This window comes from Pyrus communis, chromosome 12 (genome assembly GCF_041283825.1).
Source record: "Pyrus communis isolate YQ-2024b chromosome 12, ASM4128382v1, whole genome shotgun sequence".
Lineage (NCBI taxonomy): Eukaryota > Viridiplantae > Streptophyta > Magnoliopsida > Rosales > Rosaceae > Pyrus > Pyrus communis.
Window position 1 is genome coordinate 5,150,933 of NC_142576.1, and position 20,237 is coordinate 5,171,169.

General features: G+C 36.8%; 2 protein-coding genes across 2 annotated transcripts; both read left to right on the forward strand.

The window, feature by feature from the left end:
* The first annotated feature begins 98 nt into the window (after positions 1-98).
* LOC137745857 (DNA N(6)-methyladenine demethylase ALKBH1D) lies at positions 99-3,730 on the forward strand. Its single transcript, XM_068485887.2, has 4 exons — positions 99-707; positions 1,630-2,337; positions 2,662-3,000; positions 3,246-3,730. Exons 1-4 carry the CDS (start codon positions 507-509, stop codon positions 3,519-3,521), a joined length of 1,524 nt encoding a protein of 507 aa, XP_068341988.2. The 5' UTR covers positions 99-506; the 3' UTR covers positions 3,522-3,730.
* Positions 3,731-14,791: 11,061 nt separating this feature from the next.
* Positions 14,792-20,160, forward strand: LOC137745166 (alanine--glyoxylate aminotransferase 2 homolog 2, mitochondrial). Its single transcript, XM_068485067.2, has 9 exons — positions 14,792-15,296; positions 15,388-15,618; positions 16,228-16,398; positions 18,543-18,686; positions 18,810-18,989; positions 19,102-19,327; positions 19,453-19,566; positions 19,661-19,747; positions 19,848-20,160. Exons 1-9 carry the CDS (start codon positions 15,048-15,050, stop codon positions 19,889-19,891), a joined length of 1,446 nt encoding a protein of 481 aa, XP_068341168.2. The 5' UTR covers positions 14,792-15,047; the 3' UTR covers positions 19,892-20,160.
* Positions 20,161-20,237: the final 77 nt, after the last annotated feature.

Below are 20,237 nucleotides of genomic sequence, written 5' to 3' on the forward strand. Positions count from 1 at the left end.
ATAGAGTGAGAGTAACGTGACAAGATTTTTCGAAGTATCTAAGATATGGGACTAAACAACACGTGTCATTATATAATTAAAACAAATTCTTTAAATGTCTCTCAAATTGAATAAAAATGTATAATGTTTCGCTTTGTATTTCAAATACACTGAAAATCCATCGGTTAAGTAAGACCGCCCATCTATGATTCTATAATGCGTTTGGTGTCAAATGAGTGCCAGTCGTCGTAGTGGGGGCAGCAGGCCAAGTTGCATGATGGAAAAACATGGAGCCTCCTGCCACGTGTACGATCATTATGTCCTCCACATTTCCATGCTGACGTAGTTCTCGCGCCACATTGACGTGTAGGGTTCCTAAAGGACCGAACCAATTGGGCCATTTTGGGCTTCATTGAGCGACCCGACCCGAGACAAATCCAGGTTCATCTGAATTCTTGCAGCTGACGGTTCGTTTATTTCGGTGTCGGTCCGGCTTCGTCGTTTTGGGATATTAATGGAGATCGGATATGCGGCTCTTCTTCCACCGTACAACCTCTAATTCCTCACCTCCTCTTCGTCGTTCGCTATCGCCGCTGTTCCTTCTCCGCCAAGTTCTTCTGCCGGGAAAGTGGATGAAGAATTGGAGGAACGACGGTCGTACGACGAGCTCTGAACCGCCGGGTTCTCCCGTCACTCCCGGTGGCAATTCCGTAATTCGATCTGATTCCGTGAGTTTCTCGTAATTCTGTTTTTCTATTTTCAGAAAAATAGACTGTATAAATTTACTGCTGAATGTGCGCTATAAAATTAAAGAATTTATTTAGTACATTATTACTTTGCTTTCCAGTGGAGGATAAATTGTTCACTATACCGGGAACACGGTTCGATACACCAACTGTTATAGCATATTTTTTAAGCCTCCGGCCATTTGTGTTATTAAACTCAATATATAGGCCGTGTTGTCGGCACATTAAAAATTTAGAGTTTAGAAATTTTGTTTGGTATTCAAATTATATATTTATATGGTATATGTTCTCTTTGATGTTCTTTTCATTTCCTTGTGCTTTTGTGTCTCCCTAAACAGTTGTTAATGTTATTTAAAGACACTCCAAGAACTAAACTTTAGAAAGAAGTAAAAAAACTCACAGTGAAAATGGTGCTTCTAAGGTTTTTCAAATTGGGAAGAACCCTATTTAAGAAAGTGTTTGATACTAGAAGTAAGCTAAGAAGTACACTAAAATGTTGTTCAAATATCCAGAGGTGGTTTTTTGAATTCGTAGTATTTAGTTTATTCCCGCCACTCCTTAGTCCTTTTGAATTTTAAGCAAAACCAACTAAAAAAAAGGACTACTGAAAAAATGAAAGCTATGGAACACATTTTGGTTTAGAGTTTTTGCAAGATATTATTTGTACCAAATTTACCGATCAAGTTACTAAACAATTTTTAAGCCTGACATGTGTTCGTGTTGTGCTTGAGCCGCTTGTTGTTGTAAATGTAGCATTACAGATTTAAGGTTTGGTAGTTAGTACTACATTAAACCTTTTATCTATCAGATTAATAGCAGCCCAATCATTGGATTCTTTTAATTATTACGTATTTGGATATCATTTTCCTAATTAAGTTCTGTTTCCTGTTCTTTAAACTAACAGGTGACCAGCTGTGGCTCTTCTTCAAATACTTATGCTGGTGTTGTGAGTGGAAATGTCGGAAACACAAACAAAAACTGGCAGATGATAAGGGTTGGAAGTTTTTCAATTGATTACAAGATTTCTGATGTCCCATCTGGTATTAGATCAACGCAACTTGTTCCCAAGTCTGCATTAGATCCTACTGATAAGGCACACTGCTACTCTCTCAGTTCGTTTATTCATTTCAATAAAAGGAAGTATCGAATCGATTTAAGATCAAAGCTAGTTAATATGGAAGATGCTGCTACAAGTTCAAGCTCTAAGAATATAAGTAAACTTCCACATGAAAGCTCAAATATGTCAGATTGTCAAAGAGACAAGGATATATATTCATCTTTACCTACAGAATTTGGGAAAAAAAGAAAGCATGGCCTCCCAGAAAAATCTCAGTCCACACCAAGAAATATGAAATATGTGCCTGTTAGCAAGAACTCATATTGGTCTAAGGGTTCGCAGTTGCATTATAATGAACCGTTTGATATATGTATGTCTCTGACCAGAAGTTCTGCACCTAAAGATTCTTGGCATGCAAGAAGGATAGAAAACCGGAATGAAGAGGAGGACATGGTGGAATTCGAAAATCCAGCACACACGGAACTCACAAGTTCAATAGTACTACTGAGGTCTGGGATGGTATTGTTGAAACATTTTGTCACCCTCAGTGAACAGGTTTTGCGTTCTTTCCCTTCTAGATCATAGATTAGCAATTCTAAACCGGAGAAGTAGTCTCGTATAGCATCAATTTCCAGTCATGATGTGCATTTGATCAGCGATATAGTATTAGTAGTGTATTTTGGTTTCCAAAATCATTACTGATAATTAGGTTTTGGATATTAGTGCCACCAACTGAATCCTTAGTTAACAGTTCAAGATGTTCTGATGATTCTGGTCCGTGGTGTCACATTTTACAGTTTTTTTTTTTTAAATTGATTGTTTTAGAGTTTTTACACTGCAAACTTGTTACTAATACCTTGGTAACACTTAAATTTACAGGTTGAAATAGTGAAAAAATGCCGGGACCTCGGAGTAGGTCCTGGAGGCTTTTATCAGCCAGGTTACCAAGATGGAGCAAAACTTCGTCTACAGATGATGTGCCTTGGCAGGGACTGGGATCCTCAGACAAGAACGTACGGAGATAGGCGAACAATAGATGGTACTCGGCCTCCTGGTATTCCTAATGAATTTAGTTTGCTGGTAAAAAGAGCGATTCATGAGGCACATGCCCACATTAAAGAGCAAGTTAGCAGAGCTGAAGAAGTACCCCCTTCAATGACTCCTGATATATGCATTGCCAACTTTTATACAACAACTGGCCGACTTGGCCTTCATCAGGTATTTACTCAAAGTCTCAAATACACCTTTAATAAAACCAAACGTATATATGCGTTGCAGGATCTTGAATCAATGTAAGTAGAATTATAAATTTACATTTACACGTCAAAATAATTCTTCAACGCTGTTAATTTGGTTAATCTTATTCTTAAATTTGCGTCACTTTCCACGAGCCCCAATTGTCCTTGAAAGCAACAATGATTTTATTGTACTTTTTTGGTGATCGGACAAGCTTTGATTTTCAGGATCGCGATGAAAGCAGAAAGTCTCTCCAAGACGGATTGCCTGTGGTCTCCATCTCTATAGGTGATTCAGCAGACTTCCTCTATGGAGATCAGAGAGATATTGCAAAGGCAGAGAGTGTTATTTTGGAATCAGGTGACGTGCTGATATTTGGAGGACCTTCGAGGCATATATTTCATGGCGTGACATCCATCCTACCGGACTCAGCCCCATGGAGTTTGTTGGAAGCAACCAGCCTTCGTCCTGGACGTCTCAATCTTACCTTCAGACAGTATTAATTAAACACCTTTCATATGTTACCACAGGTCTGGCATTCTACTTGCACACCTTGTTACCACAGTATTAATGAAACTTTATATTATCCCCCAATACAATTTATCGACTTTGTGATTTACGCTGTGACTGCAACTTGGTGCATTCACTGATCTAAAAACAATAATTGCTATAAACATATTCAAATTTTGTATGGTATTAAGCTTCTTCGGGAGTTACGCTGTGATTACGACTTGTTTAACTCACCGATATCAAGATTCGAGGCTTCATTCAATCGCGTAACATTTGAACATAAATCGATTAACTAAATGCTTATGAAGCCTATTTATTAGTTCCCTGTTTGTATATTAGGTTTGATGTGTACATCTAGAAGGTCATTTTTGGCAGTGAGGCTGTTTGATTGGTTTAGTTATGAGCTTAATATTCCAATTAAACATAATGTGACGTTGATCCAGTGGCTAATTATTTAATTATGAGTTAAGTGATAGAATTAGCAACATTCTACTTCTCAGCCGCTGCTTTTGATGCGTGCACTGCATCAGCACTGTCCTGTTAGATGATGCAAGTATCTTATGATTTTTATATTCTTGAACTTGTCAAAAATCTGTGTTAATCTGTGGGCTTATGAATAAAAATATTATGCTACTTGTGCAAGGAATCTATTTGGAGTTGTCAAGATAAGATACTTGCCTCAAATACACGACATTTGGCTTTGATCTGACGTCGGCCCTTGTCTTTTGTTGATCGATAAAAATTAAGAAATGATGGTTAGACACTTTCACTTTGATCTGACGCAACTAACTTAATGGTTACACTTTCCCAAAAATTTGATAGGATAACAGGATCTTTTCTGGATTTTTTTAGTGTCGATTTTAAAAATTCGTAAATCTTGTATGTTCATCGTACATCACTGTTTTATAAAATGATGAACTTTGATTATGCTTATAGTTAGTTAAGCCACTCCCTATAGTATTAATTTGTTTTATGACGGGATCTCAACTTTTTTTATAGTATGTTTCACATGTGAAGCTCAATGGCTATATGCACTCCACATCATCCTATTTGTGTTGTTTATGTGTTAGGCAAAATGTGTGAAGCCCAACAGCCATAGGCGTTCCCCGTCACCGTTTTTGTGTTGTTCCCGTGTTATACTTGAGAATTCGCGACACTTGAGGGGATGTGTTAATGATCAAATTCCACATAAAGGAAAGGATGAACCTTGCATCTGTTTATGGTTAGTTGAGCTGTTACTTAGTACTATAGTCTAGTGGTATTTATCTTCACTTGTAAGTGAGAGGTTTTAGGTTCAATTTTCGCCAAAGACGAATTTGAATCACATTATTGATAGCCCAGTGTGAGGCTTAGCTCACTATCCCAGAGCAACTTGTTCCACGTGTGAAGCTCAACAGCTATATGCGCTCCACATCATCCTATTTGTGTTGTTCATGTGTTAGGAAAAATGTGTGAAGCCTAACAGCCACAGGCGTTCCCCGTCACCCTTTTTGTGTTGTTCATGTGTTAGACTTGAGAATTTATGACACGTGAGTGGATATGTTAAGGATCGAATCCCACATAAAGGAAAGGAAGAACCTTGCATCTATTTATAGTTAGTTGAGCTGTCACTTAGTACTATGGTCTAGTGGTATTTATCTTCACTTGTAAGTGAGAGGTTTTAGGTTCGATTTTCACCAAATGCGAATTTGAATCACATTATTGATAGTCCGGTGTGAAGCTTAGCTCACTATCCCAAAGCAACTTGTTCCACGTGTGAAGCTCAACAGCTATATGCGCTCCACATCATCCTATTTGTGTTGTTTATGTGTTAGGCAAAATGTGTGAAGCCCAACAACCATAGGTGTTCCCCGTCACCCTTTTTGTGTTGTTCCTATGTTAGACTTGAGAATTTATGATACGTGAAGGCATGTGTTAAGGATCGAATCCCACATAAAGGAAAGGATGAACCTTGCATCTGTTTAGAGTTAGTTGAGCTGTCACTTAGCACTATGGTCTATGATATTTCTCTTCTTTTATAAATGAGAGGTTTTAGGTTCAATTTTCGCCAAAGGCGAATTTGAATCACATTATTTCTAGCCCAATGTGAGGCTTAGCTCACTACCCCACTCCCTTAGTGTAGATATATCGTTTGTTAAAATATATATATATATATAGTTAGTTGAGCTGATTATTATATTGACAATTCATTTTATTTGTGAAACCTGAACTTTCTTCACGCTATGCATTATATTCAGGTACCATCTAACCTTACGTAGGTACAACTCTAGATGTACACGTCCCAATCTTAATTTATAAGTTGTTGAGGCTCCCCAATTAAAGATTCTCCTGTCAATTAGCTTGGGCATCAATTATGCTATTCCATCCTTGATAACAATAGATGATTGTATCAAGTTAATGTGATATGTATTTTGTTGTTAGGCATGCATGTTATATTACTAAACTATCAATTTAAACAATTTACATATGTGTATTTTGTTCAAAATACGCATTTAAAATTCGAATTAACGGTTTGACAACATAAATTATTAGATTACTGCTTTCTTTTTAACGAATTGTTTATCGGGGGAGGATGTTTAGAATCAAAGGAACGACTGTGACATATAAAATAACACTGATAGGCAGGGCCATCTCTAAGATTTTGGAGGCCTGTGCGAAATTTGAAAGAGGGCCCCTCCTTAAGATAGTTTTTTTTTTTTTTTTTTAAATTTATTTATTTTTAAAAACAATGTATTGATGCTAGAAAAAAAGTCATTTAAATCAAAACAAATTTTAACACTCACTGAATGCAAATTTACAAATGTCATTAATTATAAATAAAAAGAGTTACTAACATAACATTCGCTAAATAATAAAAGCAATTCATTATTAAACAACCAAACATGAAAACCAAAAAACTTCAAAACCCTTAACTTTGAAGTTTCACTTGAACATATAATATTATATATATATATATATATATATATATATATATATATCATTAATGAGTGTTATTACTAGCATACAAAATATCTCATTGTACTCCAAATTGTTATATTTAGCATATTTACTCTTATAAGAGGTGCACAAAAAGATTTTAAAGTACTAACAAAAACTTTTTTTTTTTTGAAATATAAAACATTATTACATAATATTAGATAACAAAATTTTTGAAAGTTCCTCTAAATTTAGAGCCATGCGCGACTGCACTTTTCATTCTCCCTCAACGCCCTCTCTGCTGATAGGGATGTGGAAATCCTACGCAGAAAACACGTAATGGTGGCATCTGATCAACTTGCACGTCGAAATCCATTTTGTTAATTGCAATGATGATTTGGTTTGTACTTGGGTCATTGTGTTAATAATTATTTAATTGAATCTTCATAGTTTAACAGTTTTAATTGCATAGTTGCCCTCCAAATACTCAAACCACAACCGCAACTTCAAACCTTCTTTTATTAAAGGGATGTGATATCCGCACACTCTATTTTACTTCTTACACATCTTTTTAATTTTCGACCGTTAGATCGGATGAATTGAAGAAGATCAACGGACAAAAATTATCAAGAGATGTGTAGATAGCACATCCTTTATTAAATCTTAACATGTACGTTGTTTAATAGTTCTTGAATATGATTAGCACTAATCTCCAGACTTACATAACTTACATAAACATCCCACCTTATTAGTGATTGTATTCAAGATATCCATGGTGTTGTGACTCCCTTTAGATAAACCGATATTACGTAATGTACGTAATTAGCTCTCCTTTGGCTTTGATTTTCGACTATGTTCATAGGAGGTTGGTTTACTAATTAATCCTATTTAGGGTTCATGTGAAATCCCGTCCTTGGATTTCATTATTTAAAATTACGTATCTCGTATTCATATTCGTAATTTCGACGAGTTTATATTTATGGCATATAAAAATTTTATTCGATAAGTAAAAGGACGAAATTGCCCCTATTGTGTTAAACGAGAATCTTTGTGGACGTATTTGATCCTTTCATAATTTTTCAGATTGCTTTACATATTTGGATAGTATATGTCGATACGAACGTGTGGGCACAAATGAAATGTAATTTAGAGTTATTAACGAACAAAGTCAAGGGCAAAATGACCATATAATTATTAAATTTGGAAGGCTCCAAATTTGTTGGAGCAAGAATGGATGGCATGAAGCCACGTGTGTGGCTGTGATGGAGAGAAAAGAAGAGAAATGGGTGTGGAACTGCCTAATCGAGAGAAAAAGACAGACCAATGAAAAGAGAGAGCCAGGAGGGGAAATGAGAGAAGAGAAAAATACTGGATCACCCTGGACTCGACGACTCGACAACTCGACCTGGTTTAACCGGACTTCCGCGAGTTTTCACACGATTTTCCGTCAGTTTTCTGACGAATTTCTTTAAGCTACCACCTGGAAAACCTTCCATAATCTTCCCTTTCCCATTTGCACCCATAATTGAAGAAGTTTGGCCCTAATTTCACGAAGAACGGAACTCGTCGGCATTAATGGGTGCATAGCAGCGATTCGCCGTTTTTGTGAACACCACCATCGACCACCACCATTAATCGACTCCTCTCAACCCCAGGAACAAGGCCCAAGCATTGTATGAGGCATCGGAGTTCGTTTTGGTGACGAATCAAAGCTCACCATTTTTTCTGGTTTTCCAACACTTCAAGGGATTTTCTAACCACTTCCTGGCCGAACTAGGCTTTAGCCCAAGTATGAAAAATGTTCCTCTCCTTCAGTTGTACATTTCTACAAAATTTGGTGAATTTTAGTGTTGGTCGGAATTTGGGATTTCCGTTCGCCAGAAACCGCCACCCGCAGCGACGCGTGGCTAATGGGTCGACGTTGCCTTTTTAAGTTAAATTCAATGTTCTGATTTCAAATTTGTTAACCGTTTGATAGAGTTCAAGAGTTTGAACCTAATATGGAATACTACGCCACTTGACCATTTTATAATTCGACGATCCAATCGTTGGATCGTCACCAAACCTTAACACGTTATAGTACGTAATATTTGAGAACCATAGGAACTGACGGATTGGGAATCCGACGTACGGATCTTTCCAAATTGAATTTCTAAGTTTGTAAAACCAAACGTTGATAGCAACCTAATTCTAGCAATTGGCGGAGATCCAACCGTTGGATCGTTCCAAAATTTTAGGATATTGTTCTAGAAGATAAATGAGACCCTTGGGAAGTTATGAATCAGAAATCCATAGTGGATGTTCCAGATTGACTTGTATAGGGTTGTGAACCCCATCTTTGACAAAGACTTAACTTTTGGTCAATATGCTACGAATTGATCTTAAATATTAAAATCAGTATTACTAGAGACTATGTAAGGCTTAGTGGGCCTATATTGGTTCATAAGTTACCCCGTATAATATATACATTGGTTTACGTGTATGAGACGTTATATTGTGATATATATGTGTTTATTTATCTTCTTAATAATATGAATGATAAGTATGATAAATGTTATGACAATGTGATCCTAGAATCCTATTAGATGTATTTGGTAGAACTTATATGCTTGTGTGACATACTAGTTGGTGGCTATGAAAAGTTGATGGTGTAGGTGACTACGTTGTAACGCATAGGATTTGAGGTATGGGTAGGTTGTGTGTTGAATTTATTGCATCATGTAGCAGTGGTACATGGATGATCCTGCTTGGTATATCCGAGATGGGGGACCATACGTATTTCAAGGGTGATCATGCTTGATATATCCGTGATAGGTGATCATCGTCTACACGATTAGACTATGCTTATGGTTCTGCTTGGTATATCCGCGATGAAGGACCACAAGTGATCATGCTTGGTATATCCGCGATGGGTGATCACTTCCTAGAGTTATAGGATACAGTCCTGCTTGGTATATCCGCAGTGGGGGACTGTTATTAGACTATGCATATGGTTTTGCTTGGTATATCCATGATGGGGGACCATGCGCATTCTAGAAGTGACCATGCTTAGTATATCCACGATGGGTGATCACTACCTAAAGCTATAGGATACAGTCATGCTTGGTATATCCGCAATGAGGGACTATTAGGGGTGATCATGCTTGGTATATCCACGATGGGGGACTATACGCATTCTAGGAGTAATCATGCTTGGTATATCCATAATGAGTGATCACTATCTAGAATTAGGATGTGGTCTTGCTTGGAATATCCGCAATAGGGGACTATACATATTTCAAGGGTGATCATGCTTGGTATATCCACGATGGGTGATCACTACCTGCACGCTTAGATTAGGCCTATGGTTCTGCTTGGTATATCTTCTATGGGGGACCATACACATACTAGTAGTGATAAGGATTGGTTGTACTTGGAATATTTCAGTAGGTGCCATATTTTAGTTGGATTCCATTGAGTGGTCTGGAATCCTTGTTCTTGCTCATTTTCATAAGGTTAGTCTCACCCTAGATTTGACTGAATGGGGAGTAACCACAGTAGACCTTGTGAATATAAATGAAATTCACCATGTTATTACTTATAATCCAAGTGGGGATTTATGTAAAGTTCTTTAATTAAATTTGTGAAATGATATGTTATTTCATTGATTGATTAACGTAGTTACACGTTAATATCGTGCATCTTTGATTCATGGATTTGATTAATTGACATGATTGTGGAGTGTCATTGGATATGATTGTTATTATTATGAATAGATCAGTAGATCAATGTGGCTTGAGAATAATATTGTGTTTTGTTGGTTTTTTGATATGTTACATGTTGTGGATTGAGGTATCATGATGAAAACATAGCGATTTATATGATGGATGGAATGGAAATCTTGAATGTCATGTGGGTTTGTTATGTAGCTCTGGACCTAGTAATTTCATGCTTGTCAAGTTCTAATAAATGATTGAGGAATGCTATCCTTTTCTACTTGAACGTATTGTGATAAACGTCGGAGTGTAGTGAATGGTGAACTACGAATGACTTGATCCCTATTTAGGGTACGTAGGCAGTCTAACGAGGAGGTTAGATGCAGCCATAAAGTATACGGAAATGACTAAGCAATTCGAATCTTGAATTATGTTTTGTACATATTCCGGAGGCAGGGTCTATTGGATATACGGATACTTGGTGACGTCACGTGTTGATCCTGGACATATGTCAGGATCAGGGCGTGACTTGGCTAACCACTTCTTTGGAAATGGTATAGAGACGCATGTCAGTACTTTGCTTAACAATCCTTATCATTCGGTCTAAGTGCATTTTTGCTTGATAGACACGGATCCATTTTTTTGCTTACTCCATTGAGGTTAGGTTTATGGATGCTTTGTTGGGATGCACTGCTCAAGCAAACACCCATTTATGGTTTTGAGTGCGTGATTCACAAAACTACGTAAACAATAGTTGTTTTAAGGAGGCAAGAAGGGTAATCGTGACATAGGCCTGCTTCTGGCCTAGGTCAACTTAGGTTATGGATGTTTTGTTGGGAGACATGGCTTTGAGTACGAGATTCATAAAACTATATAAACATTAGGTTTTTTTTTAAGGGGGTAATAGGACAGTCTAATCATGTAATTATCTAGTTATTTTTATAAAGTAACAGTTATTTTGTATTTGTGTATCGTTGGGCCCAGCATAGGTGCAATCCTCAATGCACGAAGTCCCCTTCTCTATAAGAGTGTCTAATCAACTAGGAATCAGATTGACCTATTGAAATTTTAACGTGTTTTAGGGCCTAACAAATACCAATGAAATAGACGTAGGTTTGGACTTATATCAGAGTCCTTGGAATTGAAACATCTTTGAAAATGACTTTCACCTTCACCTCAGTTGTCTATTTGATTATATTATTATGAATACGGATGTCTAACTTTCCTTTGCATCATAATCCATGGTTCTTTTTCTTGACTTTTGTTGCGTGGTATTCGGTATTCCACATGCCATTTGAGTTTATTATGCGGATAGTGCTTGCTTCACATGCTCGTTAGGCAATTGATTCTTAGGTTGAGTTATGCATTTTAAATGCGTTTTCAGGCACAAATAACAGTAGTTAATAATACAACATAATAATGTAACAGTGGCAGACTCACATCTTTTAGGTTCTTAACATGAATTTTAACATGGTATGGGTTGAGTACAATGATAAACACATGGACCAACTAATTATAGTACTACAAAGGAGGCACATAGAAAAAGGTACCTTTTCTATAGCTAATAAGGGCCTACTTGGTGGGTGCTCAACTCCCCGAGCATGGTTTACCATTTTCATGATTTCATTCACTAATATGTTTTGGACAAGCAACTTTGCAATGTCTGTTTCCACATTTCCCATCATTGTCGAAATTTGAAAGAACCAGTCCCACATTACATGTACCCTTTACCCCAGCCAAAATATAATAGAATCGGTGAGATCATCACAAGAAGGCATTTATGACTAAGTATCGTGACAATAGACTTAAGCGTAGTTACATTAATTAGAACGAATATGTTTTTCTTGTGCTCAAGTTCGAATCTTGTTTTTCACAATTTAGATTAGTTTTAAATGTTTTAGCACAAATAAACTATTATACTATTGAGAAAGTTGAGGTTTCACCATAAAACCAATTAGCATGGAGAGTTATTCAATTACGTATAAGCACACGCAATGTCACTTCTTTCTCCGATGTAAGATTCATCACATGCAAGTTCCCTTCTTTCCCCGATGTGTGATTCATAATCTCAACAAGCACATCACATGTGGCGAATTTCAGGCCTAACAAGTGGGCAATACAAAATCGGGTGACGTGGAGCGTGAGTGACCCTTGGACCTCACATGCAAGACAACCTAATACCATGAAGAAAGTTGAGGTTCCACCATAAAACAAATGGATAATATGGGAAATCATCCACTTACTTCCAAGCACATGCAATATCTCTTCTTTCTTCGAGATGAGATTCATACTTCAATAGATATCAATAAATAATTAAAATAAATCTAACATGGCTCTTATGGGGATAATGATAAGTAATAGGCACAAAATATAAAGGCTTATTAGTTGAAATGCCCCATGAAACTGTCATTAAGTTTCAATTTACCCCCTGAAACTGGTTTTGTTTCACTTTCCCCTTTGAAACTGACATTTTCAACTATTTTATCTCACTTTACCTGTCACATCCCACACAGGTTACGCTGTAGCACGATATTGTCTGCTTTGAGCTTACCATTCCCTCACAGTTTTGTTTTTGAGAACTCACACAAGAACTTCCCAGTGGATCACCCATCCTGGGATTGCTCTCATCCAAACTCGCTTAACTTCGAAGTTCTGATGGAATCCAAAGCCAGTGAGTTCCCAAAAGGTCTCGCGCTATATGAAGGTGGGCATGTACATATAAGGTACATCACCCCCTCTCCATTGATCGATGTGGAATGTTACAATCCACCCCCCTTAGGGGCCTGATGTTCTCGTCAGCATACTCGCACCACACGGCAGAGTGGCTTTGATACCATTCTGTCATATCCTAGTCTCGACTCTGCCGAAGCACGATATTGTCTGCTTTGGGCTTACTATTCCCTCATGGTTTTGTTTCTAGGAACTCACACGAAAACTTCCTAGTGGGTCATCCATCCTGGAATTGCTCTCACCCAAACTCGTTTAACTTCGGAGTTTCGATGGAATCCAAAGCCAGTGAGTACCCAAAATTCCTCGTGCTATATGAGGTGGGTATGTTCATATGATGTGAGATGTTACATTACCCACTTCCGTTAATGGACTGTTAAATTCAAGGGTAATTTAGATATTTTAGTTTTTGCATATTTATTTACCTCTAACCCCCACACTAAACAAGTCTTGATTTTATTTTTGACAACTCTAATTCAAACGCATAAATTTTGGGCATTTTTAAAAACAAATTATTCAATCCATAGAAAAATTTCGGGCAACAAAATCATTGTATCAACCAAAATAAAGGTTAAATTTGCTCGTAAAGTCATTTCACTTGCAAGACATCCATGTATTGGCTCGAAACTTTGCAACTGAAAAATATTCATTACAACAAAATCATTATACCATTAAGCTATCATATCCAAAATACTTCCCAAATGAAAAAAACATTTAAAGTAAATGTGCACAGTTTGAAACAAAAAATTTCACATTGTTGAGCATTGATTCCACTAGGCATAAGCTTGTTCAAATTATGCACATTTGCTTTAAATGATTTTTTTTGTTTTTTTGTTTTTTTGGTTTGAGAAGTATTTTGGATAGGGTAGCTTAATGGTATAATGATTTTGTTGTAACAAATATTTTTCAATTGCAGTGTTTCGAGCAAATACATGGATGTCTTGCAAGTGTAATGACTATACGACCAAATGTAACCCTTATTTTGGTTGATATAATAATTTTGTTACTCGAAAATTTTCTATTGATTGAATAATTTATTTTAAAAAATGCCTAAAATTTATGCATTTGGATTAGAATTGTCAAAAATAAAATTGAGACTTGTTTATTGTGTAGGTTAGAGGTAAAAATAAATGTGTTAAACTCGAAATATCTAAAATATCCTTAAATTTAACAGTCCATTAACAGAAGTGGGTAAAGTGAGATAAAAGAATTGAAAATGTCGATTTCAAAAGACAAAGTGAGACAAAATCAGTTTCAAGAGATAAATTGAGACATGATGGCAATTTCAAGGGACATTTCGACTAATAAGCCAAATATAAAAAAGGACATAGGTTTTTCAGTCAACATTTATCACATGGGTCACCACGTTTTTGTTGATAAAAAATGTGGCAGCTTGCCATACCATTATTCAATTGCTCTTCTAGACTTTCAGTTTTAACAAGCCTGTGGTGCACACACATCTTTTAAAGATCAGCTTTGTGAAACAAATTGGTATCATTGTAGCTTAATATGTTATGTTGTCGAATTACAAATCAAACTAGTGACTAAGTACGAGTTATTTCACTATCGTCACCCATGTAACCCTTACACTTGTTCTACTATTTTTCAAGACATGTTTTTTAAGACACGTAAACTCTACTTATATCTGTATTTTTGTCAAAACGACTCTACCACTACTTAAAACTAACAATTTGATAACGCATCGTGTTGAACTAGACGAAATATATTTAACATTCAATACGAATATATCATGAATTTAAGCCGTTGCAATCAAATTCAAGAGGGAAATCAAATCCCTCATATTTTGCATTTCACCAGATGGATTGATCTTTACCATCAATAACCAAATACAGACAGATTAAGCTAATTAATCCTGCTTACCACAAACCAATTAAGCTAATTAATCCTGCTTAAAAAACTAACCAATTAAAAGCTAATTAACAACAAAAATCCAACACGTCTTCAAAATCTCCCTATATATTTTCCCTCTCCGCCTTCCCCTCCATTATCTCCACCTCCCTCCACCACTCTCTCTCCTCTCTCTCCTCTCTCCTCTCTCTCCCCATTTATACACTCTCACGTAACCACAAAACGAAACCAAAAACTCCTGTATTTTCGGAGAGAGGCAGCGAAGGGAAGAAAGTTAGAAGAAAAAAACAGGAAAAAAAAAAAAAAAAAAAGATGCAGGGATTAATAGGGAGAAGGGTTTTATCGAGAACTGCAAAATCCCTGCGGTGGCAACAACAACGCTGCTTCTCTCAGGTGTCTCAGAGGGAGGAAGCCCTTCTCCAAGACAATGGCGTCGATGTTCCCAAAATGCCCCCGTTCGACTACTCCCCTCCGCCGTACACCGGCCCCACCGCTGACGAGATCCTCGCCCAGCGCAAGGAGTATCTCAGCCCCTCCATGTTCTACTTCTACAACAAACCCGTGAGCCCTGCCGCACCCGATCCCTCCTCCTTTCCCTCCCTATCTAATCACGTGTTTCATATGTTTGATTTATTTTCTTTGTTTTGTGCAGCTGAACATAGTGGACGGGAAGAGGCAGTACTTGTTCGACGAGAACGGGCGGAGGTATTTGGACGGATTCGGGGGGATTGCAACGGTGAGCTGCGGGCACTGCCACCCGGACGTGGTGGAGGCCGTAGTCAACCAGACCAAACGCATACAACACTCCACCATCCTCTACCTCAACCACGCCATCGGTGACTTTGCTCAGGCGCTCGCTAACAAGTTGCCCGGCAATCTCAAGGTTGGTTGGACGAAATAAACTTAATGTCACAGTGACGATATCTCAACTGGTCATGTATTTTTATTAAATTGAAATACAGTCACTATAACATAATTAATTTATCATGAGTAATTTGACGGTCTACATTTTTTGATGAATAAACTTAATTGCATCAAGAATTATACTATGACAATTAATTTATCTTAGTGTATTCAACTGTCACAACTTTTGGTGAAAAAACTTACCTAGGAGATAATATTTACTCATCTCAACGTATTTATGGAGTGATACTGAGTTGGGATACCGTTGCAATATCTCAATTTTATTTCAATGTATTTATGTAGTGATATTAAGTTGAGATATCATCACAAAATTAAGTTATATAATTAATCAAGCATAATCGATCCAACGGTGTATGTTTTTTCTGTGAAGAATTGTCATTATGACCGATGACGATGAGTGATTGTGATAATTTTTGTTGGTAGGAGTCGCAATCACACCCATGATAGAATCAATGCCTAGTTCATCATGGTATTGTTCTCCTAGTTATTAAAATGACAAAAAAACCCATTTGTAATCTTTGGGATTTTATGTGTATTTCTTATTCATTTGTGGTAAATTTGTTGGTAGGTGGTGTTTTTTACAAACTCGGGGACGGAGGCGAACGAGTTGGCGATGTTGATAGCACGATTGTACACTGGATGTCACGACATTATCTCGCTAAGGAACGCATATCATGGCAATGCTGCTGGTACCATGGGTGCCACCGCCCAGGGCAACTGGAAATTCAACGTCATCCAGGTCATTTTCTCTTCTATTTTCTACTTTTCACTCTAAAAAATTTTGGATGCTTCAGAGTATTGATGTTTAAACCTCTAAGGATTAAAATATCTAAAATATTAGATACTCCAAAGTACCCGAAAAAGTCTTGTCTTCGCTTTAAATATCAATAAATTAATATTCACGTGAAGTTTTCAAATTGTAGTGGCTAAAGCCGAAAGGGGTCAAGACATTTGTTAATATGTTATCATTCTCGATTGGCTACATACATGCATACAAACTGACCCCATGATACGATATTGACACCACCTAACGTCATCCCAATTGGAATGCCTTCAGTAATGGAGGTAGATTGTCTGTCCTCCTGTTTGGATACCTTTTCCATCCTCTTTATTTTGTGCGGTCACAGTTAAGCTAGGTCAATATTTTATATTAATTTTTTTATAGAGATAATAAGACAAAAAAATATATATAAAATGTTAACATGACTTAACTGAGACCCTTAACTGAGACCGCACAAATAAAAAAAGATAAAAAAAACATCCAAATAGGATGACAGATAATCTACCTCCTTCAATAATACCAAAAATGGCCCAAGTACTATATAAATATGACTAAACGATAAGGATGTCCAAATCATTGCTTGGTGATAATATTTTTTTTCTCTATTGTTTTTCATTTGGGTGGGGATATAAGTCCATTCCAATTCATGCATCAAATACATTCCCCATGCGTAAATTATTTTTCAATTATGTATTCACCAATATAGAACGGTGACGCATTTACCAATATCCTTCTTTTAATTCTCCTTCTAAAATAATATCATGTTAAATACGTAACTATTAGCACATGCATATCAGAAGAAAGAATACTTAGTAGGACATGATTATATTTGTACACACTGATTTTGGCTTACATTTCGCGTAAGATTTATACTGCATAATAATAAGTAGGTTATTCTAGTTGGTCAAACTAGTGTCAGTCTTTTTCTATCTATGTTCGAATCCTTATTTTCTACAGATTAAAATAGTTTAGAATATTGTTTAAAAATAGGTGATGTTAGGAAAATTAAATTTGTAAACAAAACTTATAAACTAAATAATGTGTCAACCAATAGGAATGAGCACACATTTATTAACGCTTAAGTCATGATTTAATCATCAACTTCCATGTTATTTATTTTGTAAAATTTTGTCTAAAGGCTAATTTATGCTTATCAATATTATCAACGCTAAGTTATGCATTTATGAGATTACCTTTAATTGACTCTATTATTTGGTTTTGCATTGTTCCCAATAAAATTATTAGAATTCCCAAGGGGGAAGTTAGATGTTGAAAGCAAAGTTCAATAGAACCATCACGGGTGGTCCAGTGATTGGGACGAATTCTAAGTTTTGTATTTTACACAATTCATCTTGAGTTCGATTTCTAGTGCTAGTGAATCACACAAAGATGGCTTGGGAGATGTTGAAATACTTCTGTGAGTCTACTCATTCCCTAAAATGGTGGACAGTCGTGGCTTCGCCACCGGCTAGCCCTCTTTAAAAGAAAAAAAGGGCAAAGTTCAACAGTACGTATATTATACTGTTTAGGCTGTATAAAGAATAGTAAAGCATTAGAGAATCATTAAGTAAAAGACGCAAATGTTTCATGAAATTGTACATTCTCAAAATCTTTTGCTTCTCCAACGAAGATATTTAGATGGTTTTTTTAATACTTTAGCTAAATACTTAAACCAAGTTCTGTTTCTGTGCCGTTAAATGAGGATCGTGAGACATAGGAGAGAGAGTTGTAGATGCATATACTCATTCGCTACGAAAGTTGTAATTAGCATTCTGAAATATTCTTCAGTTTTCCGTCTATGGAGTGCAGAATGACGTTTTTGCTGATACCTTGATGATTTTACATTAGGAAAACTAATGAAAGGGGCTTGAAAACTTTGAGTTTTAACGATAATGACAAAATAAAAGGTAAATTGAATAGTACCATGATTGACTTTTTAGTGTAAAAATGTGATTTTTCATTAAAGTGAAAAGTACTGATAGCTTTTCGTTAAAGTTCCCTTTTACATTTGCACCAAATATATCAGTTCTATATTAGAAGGGCTTACTGTAATTTGCATTGTTCAAAGTTTGCTAACGAAATTATATTGGTTTGATCAACAGAGTGGAGTTCATCACGCCGTAAATCCGGACCCATACAGAGGAGTTTTTGGTTCAGATGGAGAGAAGTATGCAAAAGATGTCCAAGATCTCATAGATTTTGGAACTTCAGGCCATGTAGCTGGTTTTATGTGTGAAGCCATACAGGTATGTCATCTGCCTAATAATCAAGTTATTACTAAAACCCTTCGAGGGAAATGCGGCAAAAGGAAGAAAAATCCATGGATCAACCCCCTTTTTTGAGTACTAACTTTTTAAATTATGTTACAGGGAGTAGGCGGAATTGTAGAACTAGCTCCGGGTTACTTGCCAGCCGTTTATAATAGCGTGAAAAAAGCCGGAGGACTTTTCATTGCTGATGAAGTCCAGTCTGGTTTCGCTCGCACGGGGAGCAACTTCTGGGGATTTGAGGGCCATGGTGTTGTGCCTGACATTGTGACAATGGCAAAGGTCAGCCGAAGAGTGACTTAATAATATCATCATTCTTTTCTTCAACCCCAAGAAATATATATTTGAAGCTGGTCTTCTGTGTTTGACTTAAATCTTTGACTGCATTTTGCAGGGAATTGGAAATGGCATTCCCCTTGGTGCTGTGGTAACCACTCCTGAGGTTGCAGAGGTCCTAACTCGCCGCAATTACTTCAACACCTTTGGTGGCAATCCAGTGTCTACAGCTGCAGGACTGGCGGTTCTAAAAGTGATTGAGAAAGAAAAACTGCAGGAGAATGCGTTGGTTGTGGGATCGTATCTGAAAGAAAGACTCAATGCTCTTAAGAATAAATATGAACGTGAGCATTCACTTGTACATCAATATCCATGGAGTCATGACAGGCAATAATTTCCTTTATAATTACAATAGATCTTATAAACTAATTGTCTTTATCTCAACTTCCGGTGATGGTTGCGTATGTAGTTATTGGCGATGTGAGAGGAAGAGGATTCATGCTGGGAGTTGAACTTGTTACTGATCGTGAGCTGAAGACCCCTGCGAAGGCTGAAACTGTACATGTTATGGACAAGATGAAAGGTTTGTGTTAACCTCTTCGATTCTCAATCCCTTCCATGTTTCAATGCTACCTAACCTGCAAATTAATCTTTTTTTTTCCTCCTTCCGTTATCAGATTTGGGAGTCTTGATCGGAAAAGGTGGCTTCTATGGAAATGTTTTCAGAATCACACCTCCCTTGTGCTTCACCAAGGAAGATGCAGGTATATATTGTTCTACCGCCTTAGCGAAAATAGCAAATTAGTAACATGTCATTCCGAAAAGTTTGTAGTACCAATCGGGTTGTGTTTTCTCTGGCTGCAGATTTTCTTGTGGATGCAATGGACTACACGATGTCGAAAATTTGAAGGCTAGCTCAAGTCTTAATGTAGATGAAGGGTGTAATTAATCATTCACCAATCGGTCTAAGCACCAACGAACTGTTATCTCTTGAAAATAAATTGTCAAAATAGTAGGTTTGTGCTTCAATAATTCGACTACGATCACGAAGAGTCAACAACTTGTTGTCTCTCACTCAGCACAAACCTTGACGCTTCTTTGGTTTACTTCTTATGATCTTTGTGAATATTTGAGGGGTGTCTCTCCATTTATATATAATGCATATGTTATTGGTTTAGCGTTTGTACTTCTGTCACCTTTTTTCGGGTTATTAGATTTTCGGCAACTGAAACTGCAAATTCATGCGAGCTTTGC

Excerpts from the sequence above, each read along its gene's own strand:
- LOC137745166 (XM_068485067.2), top strand. The coding sequence starts at position 15,048 with ATGCAGGGATTAATAGGGAGAAGGGTTTTATCGAGAACTGCAAAATCC. Across the intron at positions 19,567-19,660 it reads TGTTATGGACAAGATGAAAG|ATTTGGGAGTCTTGATCGGA; the intron begins GTTTGTGTTAAC and ends TTCCGTTATCAG. Across the intron at positions 19,748-19,847 it reads CTTCACCAAGGAAGATGCAG|ATTTTCTTGTGGATGCAATG; the intron begins GTATATATTGTT and ends CTCTGGCTGCAG.
- LOC137745857 (XM_068485887.2), top strand. The coding sequence starts at position 507 with ATGCGGCTCTTCTTCCACCGTACAACCTCTAATTCCTCACCTCCTCTT. Across the intron at positions 2,338-2,661 it reads TTGTCACCCTCAGTGAACAG|GTTGAAATAGTGAAAAAATG; the intron begins GTTTTGCGTTCT and ends TTAAATTTACAG. Across the intron at positions 3,001-3,245 it reads GCCGACTTGGCCTTCATCAG|GATCGCGATGAAAGCAGAAA; the intron begins GTATTTACTCAA and ends TTTGATTTTCAG.